The sequence below is a fragment of the Helianthus annuus genome, chromosome 17, assembly GCF_002127325.2.
Source record: "Helianthus annuus cultivar XRQ/B chromosome 17, HanXRQr2.0-SUNRISE, whole genome shotgun sequence".
In the NCBI taxonomy this organism is placed as follows: domain Eukaryota; kingdom Viridiplantae; phylum Streptophyta; class Magnoliopsida; order Asterales; family Asteraceae; genus Helianthus; species Helianthus annuus.
Genome location: NC_035449.2, coordinates 85,999,215 through 86,008,584, shown reverse-complemented (window position 1 = coordinate 86,008,584; position 9,370 = coordinate 85,999,215). Strand labels below are relative to the sequence as shown.

Below are 9,370 nucleotides of genomic sequence, written 5' to 3'. Positions count from 1 at the left end.
ATGTAGATGATTATAATGGCTACATGATTAAATATTAAATATAATATATTTAATATTACATTTCATGTATCGCTAACTTCTCTTATTCCCCTTCTTTGGGTGTGGGTTAGAGTGTTATGCAAGTTATTTAGGTTTTGTGTATTGCTTTGTTCTTATCATAAGTACCAAATTAATATAAAATTCGACAACAATAATTTGATTAACTTTATTTGAAGATTAAAATGATAAAATAATCAAAACCGTATTATTTATCAAGTAGGCCGGACTCAAAATAAAATTAAACATAACTCAACCATCCAGGATCATACATTAAATGTTACAAACCACCATGTTATATAACTTTGAGCAAGCTTACCAGAATTAACTTAGGAAGTCATTTTAAACAAAAAAAAAAAACCCCTACATCATATTCGGTTATGGAAAGACCTCGATAACCGACTGAAGAGTAGGAATTTTGATAATATTGTAACGTGTAAAGCCTCCTTCATTAAGTAGTTTCTTCCATTCCCTTTCGGTCCGTTCTCTTCCACCCGAAAAGTGGGAAAACATTACTAGATCATATGTAAGACGTATGTCGTCAAAAATACCATGTGCTATAGGTTGTTGAACAATCTCCACGATAACAAGCTTCCCAGTTTCCTTTGGTATTGCTTTTTGACAATTTTGAAGTATCTTAATACAATCGTCATCGCTCCAATCATGCAAGATCCACTAATTGATATCAAAAGGCTAGTAAATACTTTCGTATCATCATAAATAGATTGATTTTTTTATTTGTAAAAGTAATGGGTATTACAATAAAAGGAAGATAATCAAAACAAAACTCTTTACAAATGAGAAAACTAAAAAACTTCGGTAAAAACACACTGCAGATCGCATGGAAAAGTGTTTACGTCATGCAAGGACGTTTTATATATTACACATGTGTAATGCATAATATATTACAAATATGTAATAGTACATTTTTTTTCCAAATTTTGTATTTTTTTGGATATATTGCGTATATGCATTATACGAAAAATCAAAATTTTAGAAAGAAAACGTCCTATATCATGTGTAAGATATTATGTATTACACATGTGTGGCACACCGTTTTTAGCCTTGAGGACCGCAAACACTTTTTCTTGCGGTCTGCAACGTGCTTTTGCTAAAGTTTTTTAGTTTTTTCATTAAAATGCGTTTTTTGATGACCCCTCTCTTAGGCTATAGGGTGTGGTTGGAGCCCCATGGGCTTTATCAAGTCCACCTAGAATTCAACTCAGCCATGGAGACCCCTTTAATTTGCATGGTGTGAATGGAGCCCCATATTAAAGAAAATTAAAAAAAATAAATAATATTTCATTGGTGCAAAACAAGTGGGTCCCACCTATAGAGCCCCTTCCAGCTCGTTATCATGTTGGCGAAGGATCAATGGCGCCCCGGCATAGCGCCGGGGGTGTGGATCGATGGCGCCGTGGGGCGCTATAGAGTGCCAGCTGGGTTGGGTGGCGCCCCCACACCCTCCAGCCATACAAAATAAATAATCTGTATAAGTGGTTGTTTCGTATTTAATAGCTAGCAGCGAAAAATGGATTCGCAATTAGTAAAGTAAATCCAATTTTCTCAAAAATACTTTTGTCTTTATAAAAATATTATTTAGCATATAAACTATTTCTCATTGTAATAACTAATACTTAAAAGAAAATATATCCCCTTTTTAATAAAAAATCACGTATCACGTAATGACAAAATAGACATGGGTATCATCTCCTTTGGAGCATAACTAAAAAATATCCCCATTTTAATAAAAATTCACATAATGACAACATAGACTTGGGTATCATCTCCTTTGGAGCATAACTTAAAAAACAAAAAATCCCGGGCATTCACCTTGGACCCTCTGTTGAATATATTATAGAGAAATAATAAAGGAAATAAGGGGTAGGTTGCGGTACAAATTATATTTATCTTACAAACTGTAAGAGCAGATTCTAGCACTTAAAAAAGGTTAAATTGGCAAATACCAAAACAATACATACATAAAAAGTAGCACTTTTGAATTATATTAGCACATGAAATTAATCAAGATAATTGATTTTAGCACATATTTGAATGGTATCAACATTTTTCTTAATCAATATATTGAAAACAAAAAGAAAGATCCAAATAAAGAATTAATTGATTGTTAGCATATTTATAAGGAATTCAATATAATTGATATTATTTAGGATATTATTTTATCATTTATCTATAATTGGTTGGATACCACGTGACACTTTTTAAATGGTTCTTACAGTTTGTATGCAAAATATAGTTTGTATTGATCCCACTTTTTAAATGGTTCTTACAGTTTGTATGCAAAATATGATTTGTATTTGATCCCACTCCATAAATACATTGCCATATTAGAATCTTTGTGATAGAGTAAAATATGTAAAAAGTAAAATACATCTCTTTATTTAGAGGTTTATATTTAATTCTTTATATTTTTTATTATAAGTGTGTAGGAAAGAGATAAAATAATAAACAAGCATTTATAAATAAAAAATAAACAGACGCAGAAAACCGGGTGTGAGATGTTTTTGAAAAAATAACAAAATTTAGAGAAAAAAATGTGTTTTTATATAGATGAAGATAGATTCTCTAGTGTGAATGCGCTTAGAAGCTTTTTTAGGGGGTTTTCAGCAAGGTTGGATGAAATGACTTAGTGGTGTGATAGAAAATGGATCGACGGGTATTTCTCAGACATGGCTAAGATCGTTGGCGGTGTATTGTTGAGAAGGCGGATTCAAGTGGGTGCCGCTAATCGAAATGAGTGGCGACGCATTCTAGTTTTTCGGTATGGTGGAAAGTGTATGGTTCCAGAGTTATTTTTTTTTTTCTAAAAGGTCTCATCGTAGGTCAACTTCGATTAAGATATTATTCTCAGTGTGATCTTGCAGTTTAGAGCCTTTATAAGTGTGATAGTAGGTTGATGATAGCTTACTGTTAGATTTTCGGTAGTTCTTATTATATTGCCTTACGTTATGAAATGCGCTTAGACTGAGGGAAGTGGGGCGTCCACCCCTACTCAAGAAGCCCCAAGAAGCCATGAACACCGCCCCCCATGGCGTCCCCAAGGGCGGCCCAAGCCATGGCGTCTCCCACAAGTCGCCCAAACTCAATCTTTTCCTTTTTCATCAACCAATCAAAAACCTTCCTTTTTCAAACAACCAATCATAAGTCTTGGAGGGGCATCTTGAGTTGCCATGAACACCACGCCCCCTTTTTTGAGGACGCCCCAAGCCGCCCCCAAAAGCCACGTGTCGCAAGACGCCCTCTTATGAGGACGCCCCACTCCCTTCAGTCTTACGTTCACATTTTGGATGTGATTTCCAAACATTCGAATCTAGGCTGTATGTTATTAGTAAAAACGAAGAATGATCAAGTTATTAGCAACTCGGTGTGGTTCTCATTCTAGCAGCCCCCTATATATATATATATATATATATATATATATATAGGATTAGGATCATGAGTGAACAACTTCTTGAGAGTGAACTAAGTGAACTAATCTTGGCCCTTGATCATTTTTTAGATTAAAAGGGTAAAATTGACATTAGCCTAAGTACTATTAATTAAAATCCCTTAATTTTCTCCTCTATTAACTCTCTCTCTCTCTCTCATTTTTAATTATTTCTCTATCATTTTAATTATAAGAGATTGAAGGGTTTTTTTATAAAATAAACGGTTATGTTCCTTTTAAAATAAAATATTAAACCTAATTAAATTATGATTTTTAACATATGTGTATACAGGTCAGTATATACAAGACTTATACACTTGTGTATTATTATATCTTGTTTTCAAGGGTTAGTGTAAACCAGATTTATACACTTGTGTATTATTCAAGTACATATGTGTATACGGGTCGGTATATACCAGACGTATACACCTGTGTATTATTCAAGTACATAGTGTATACATGTCGATATATATCAGACTTATACACTTGTGTATTACTCCATATTGTTTCCACTGTACATCTTTTCATCAAACATTGATGTAATACATATATGTATAGAGAATGTATTAAATATTTTTAATTGTGTTCTAGCTGGAACAATATTTGATAATGTTTGTATTTTTTTTTTTAAATTATGAAATATTAAGTTAGGTAATATGTGAGAGAAAAAAAATATAGAATATGTAATTAAATATTCTTTTAATTGGAAAGAGAAATCAGGAGAGAGAAAAAATTAATTAATTAAATGAATATAGAAATATACAATTATACCCTTGTGTCTTTTAAAATACTTGTAAGTTACAAAAGATAATTACAATCTTGCCATTAAAGAAAAAATCTAGATCTACAAAATCAATGGTCAGGATAAGTTCATTTTGTTCACAAATAAATCATTGTTCACTCATGAACCCTCCCATATATATATATATATATATATATATATTTAATAAAACAAACCAAAATGGGTAAATTTGATTTATGTATCACTAATAGAGAGGATATATGCAATTTGATTTTGAATTAAATAAATACAAAACTAATAAAGTTTATAATGGGATAAATGTAATTCTCCCTATTTTTTCAATATTTTGATACAAGTTTTATAAAATCTCACTAGTAATTTGTAAAATTAGTATATATATATATATATATATATATATATATATATATATATATATATATATATATATATATATATATATATATATATATATCATTGGTTTAGTAAAAATGGTTGGTTCGTCGTGAATAGCAGCGAAAAGTTGAATTCACAATGAATAATAATAGTAAACTCATATTTTTTAAATAGTGTATTCATATTTCTCAAAGTTACATTTCTATATATATATAATTTTTATTAGATTAGAAATTCATGTATTACATGGGTTAAATTGATCTAACTTGTTAAAATCATTAGTTTCTATAAACATGAATGTGATTAGTGAAACAAGAAATGCTTTAGAAAACTAATACTTTAGAAAAATATATGCCAATGAGCTATGGTTAAAATTGCCATTGGAGTAGAAGTGAAAATTTAAGGCTAAGGCTATTGGAGGAGAAGTGAAAATTTAGGGCTAAGGCCATAAGTCTTAAGCTCGAATATGATTTCAACCTGGTTTTATCGTATTGTGTTTTCGGACAACAGGTTTTCCTCAGAACTGGAGATAGTGGGTTTAGGGATGGCAATGGGTCGGGGTTAAGACGGGTTTAGGTAATCCCAAACCCAAACCCGATTAGATAAGCTTGTCCCAAACCCGTCCCAAAACCCGTCGGGTTTCTAGCGGGTAAATATCCATCGGGTATCGGGTATACCCCTGGGTTTCGGGTAAACCCGTTAATTTAAAAAGATTACTCGTTGGTTATACTCATCTCAAAACCCATTGGGTATCTATCGGGTAACTACTAACCGGTTACATTTTGTATTGTTATTATAAAAATATATATATATATCAAATAACTACAATGTATACGGAATAGAATACCTATATGTGTAAAAAATGGATGTATCATGTATATACATATTAATAATATAAAAGAAATTATATCGGGTATATAATCAGGTAAACGGGTACACTTTATCGGGTAATTGGGTCGGGTAAACGGGTATATCACTAAATCCCAAACCCGTCCCAAAGCCGCGAAAAAAATCAAACGATTCCAAAACCCGATTAACCGACCCCAAACCCGTCCCAAATGTGTCGGGTTTACCCATCGGGTTCGGGTTTGATTGCCATCCCTAAGTGGGTTTGAGCTACCCTTTGAGGCTAAGCCATAAGTCTCAAGTTCAAATCTGATTTCAAATGGTTTTAACGCACTTTGCATTCGGGTGATGGGTTTGAGCTACCCAACGTTCTTTGTTGTCGCAGGCGTAAGAGGTCGTATTTTATCACTGGGTTACCCCGGGTAAACCGACTTTTATTTTATTGGCCGTTAAAAAATATGATATAAATACTCTAATACTAATAAAGAAATACATGTAATGCCATGTGACATTCTCTAATTTAATTTATTTATATAATGCCATGTGGCATTCTTTTATTTAATTAATTTATTTATATATGAAATTAATACTATATTAATATAGTAGATTAATCTCTAATATTATTAATTATTGTTATATCTAATAATATATAAATATAAATAATTACTATAAATTATCCAATTTATCATTGTGTTAATTTCTTAAACTTTTTTTTTTAAGATTACGTGGATTTTGTCTTTATTTTTTTTCATTAAAATATTTAAATTATAAACTGATAAATAAAAAATGAGTATTTAAATTAAATTAATAAATAATTAAATGAGTATTTAAATTAAATTTAGATAATCGTTAACTTATATTTTAATTGATGATGAATAATAATTAAGTTATTTCTAATTATTGTAGAGGATATTTATATAGTATCTTCAGTTAAATTTGATAAACTAACTTGACATATTTGATTTGCTTTAGTTATTAACAATAACAAATATATATTTTGAAGAATAATTACTAAAATCCCCTATGCGATTCGGTGGGAATTCAATATCCAGCGATATGGGTTTGGTTCATTACGGTAATGACACTCTGTATAACAACGAAAAGAAAAAACCAAAGAAATAAAGTAGTTAAACTTCAGAGTATAAAAATTTTGTGGTCATTTTAAAAAATGTTTAAACTTTAATATTCTTGTCACAAAAACACAAAAGAAAAGAAAACATTATATTAAAGTGAAAAGTGTTAATGAAATCTATACTCAAGCTGATATTTAACATATAGAAGTACTAGCATATTATTCATGTTAGCGTTCCATTTCATATTATTTATAATTCAAGGTGTTTAAATTATATGGTTTAACTTATGTTTTTTTAATGATAATTAGCAATAGTTATCCGTTATATATTGGCTTTTTAATATGTGTTAATTTATTTCAAAATTATTATATTTTTCTTTAACTTTCAAAGAAAAAACTGACATTTTTCTTGATTATGGGTGATTTAATTTAAGTAATTTTTGTATGAGATTTATCATCTTTAACTTATGTAAGATATTTTATTTATTCAACCCATGTAATACATGGGTCTATAACCTAGTAGTATTATATTTCGATACAAGTTTTATAGAAAACTGGTGTCTAATTAAAAGAACACTTTTTTTTTATCAAAATATACTAAAAGAATAAGTAAGATTGATAAAATACTAAACATTTTCATAAAATTAAATTAATATATTGAATGAAAATTTTAAAAATATTTTCAAGAATATTGTATTCATTGTTAATTAGTAATTACCGATTCTAGCCCTCTAAAAATTCGAATAACTAAGAATTCTTTGTTTTTACGAAACCAAAAAATCATTCTCAAAAGGTTAAATATCACAACAAAATAATATACTTCTTTCTCACGAAAATACCTTTTAACTTAATTTTGTTATATTAAAATTCATCTAAATAGTAAAAATTTAATGAAAAAGTCAAAGAACTAGTTTTGGCATATTAATATCTGTAAATAAACCTGTTTAAGATGGGTATACTTAGTTAATTGTTTTTTAAATAATTACAAGTCACTATAGTAACAAAAAAAAAAAAAAAAAAAATCAAAAAGTAGTATATGTGTGGTAACCGGAAGACGGGCTGTCCAAAATTCTTTTTTAAATAATTACAAGTCACTATAGTAACAAAAAAAAAAAGTCAAAAAGTAATATATGGATGATAACCGGAAGACGGGCTATCCAAAAAGCTAGCGGGTTAGAGCTCGTACCGACACAAAAAAATGCCAAAAAGTGGAACCGGCCGGTATCGAAACAATTCGGTATCGGTACCCAGTACCAAATGTTGATCCCTAGCCGAAAGGATTTTCATAAAGAGAGCATATTGATCTTTTGTAATTTTTTTTTTTGAACGGCCAACAAACTCAATCCCGAGCACTCTCGGGGCACCCACTGGACAAACGGAGTACTCCGAGAGTAACCCGAGTCCACCACCAATTCCGGGGAAAACCCGGTAACCCACCCGCTCATAGACATGACGGTGAAATTACAGGTAAAACCCGTTTGGCTCAAGGATCCAACCCAGGTTTCCCTGGGTCTCCTATCATTGCCCACCAGTGCCTCACTCTGCACCAAGTGAGAGTCAAACTTGCATCTCTCAAGAGAAATGCAAGCCCTCCACCACTTGATCTAGAGGGTAATTGTATGATTTTCCAAGGTAAAAGGGCGCCTCACCAATTAGAAACAAAAATAAATAGAAACATAGTTCCAATAAAAGGAACCCAAGGACCATATTCTTCTCCAATTTGAGTTTTACTCACATCTCGAACACTTTTTGATAGTAACATAAAATGTAAAAGAAATCACATAACTTCATTAAGAAAGGTTTACCTTCATAAATATAGTTTCCGCAGGAGGGATAGACTTGAACATGTCCCCAGCAACATGTGTAATCCCATCATACTTTGGTGCAGTCGAAACAACGTGTGATAAATCAAAATTGATCCCTTTAAGATGCGGATACGCCTTCACAATCTCCGATATTGCAATCCCAGTACCACCCCCTACATCCACCACGCTTCCTTTCGAGCCAAGAAAGCCATCCTTATAATGTGAAATAACCGCATTTGTGGTGATTGTGGCAGTGCACGCCATAGCCTCGTTGAAAACCCTATTAAACTCCGAGTTAAGTGAACAAAAATCAAACAACCCTTTCCCATGAGCCGCTTTAAAAGCCGTACCACCTTCTTTGATCGATCGACTCAGGGCGTGCAGAGGCAAATTAGTTACTGGGTCGGTCCGCATCATAACCAATGGTGCTAATGTCACATTGGTGTCACGTAACAACCACTTTGAACAGTAGTTTAGCGAGTAAAGTGGTTCGCACTCGCTCTCTTCTGACTCAACCATCTCATCGAACACCTTTCGGTTGACCAAGAACGTCATGAGCCGTCTGAGCCCATCAACGTTTATTGATGGGGAATCAATGGCAGTTGAGATTTCAGACAAGGTTGTAGGACGTCCGTGATTATTTATTATGTCTGCAATGTGTAGTTCTACACAACATCTTATAGCCATGCCATCAAGAGCACCGTATATGTACTGCAATATTTGTGCCTGGCCTCTTAGCATTGCATCGCTATCGGTTTCATTTTGGGTGTTCATGGCTCTTGCTCCCTTCAATTAAAGAGACATACACAACAATCGTGCCGAACTAATATATAATGTATATGATATGATGGAATGGGATCAAATACAAACACTTAAGTTTGTAAGAACCATAAGAACCAATACATAATTGACAAGTGTCCATCAATAAAAAATTAGTTTAGGGGTAATTTAGACTTTTTGACCATATTTATTTATAACTAATTAAAAATAATTACAAAAAATATAATCAGCACAACACTATATAATTA

The 9,370-nt window shown here is 31.7% G+C and overlaps 1 protein-coding gene across 1 annotated transcript; it reads right to left on the bottom strand.

Annotated features, from left to right (window-relative positions):
* Nucleotides 1-222: 222 nt before the first annotated feature.
* LOC110922996 (desmethylxanthohumol 6'-O-methyltransferase) lies at nt 223-9,156 on the bottom strand. Its single transcript, XM_022167190.2, has 2 exons — nt 8,343-9,156; nt 223-711 (listed from the first exon to the last, which is right to left on the bottom strand). Exons 1-2 carry the CDS (start codon nt 9,114-9,116, stop codon nt 415-417), a joined length of 1,071 nt encoding a protein of 356 aa, XP_022022882.1. The 5' UTR covers nt 9,117-9,156; the 3' UTR covers nt 223-414.
* Between the last annotated feature and the right edge of the window lie 214 nt (nt 9,157-9,370).

Excerpts from the sequence above, each read along its gene's own strand:
- LOC110922996 (XM_022167190.2), bottom strand. The coding sequence starts at position 9,116 with ATGAACACCCAAAATGAAACCGATAGCGATGCAATGCTAAGAGGCCAG. Across the intron at positions 712-8,342 it reads CGGAAACTATATTTATGAAG|TGGATCTTGCATGATTGGAG; the intron begins GTAAACCTTTCT and ends GATATCAATTAG.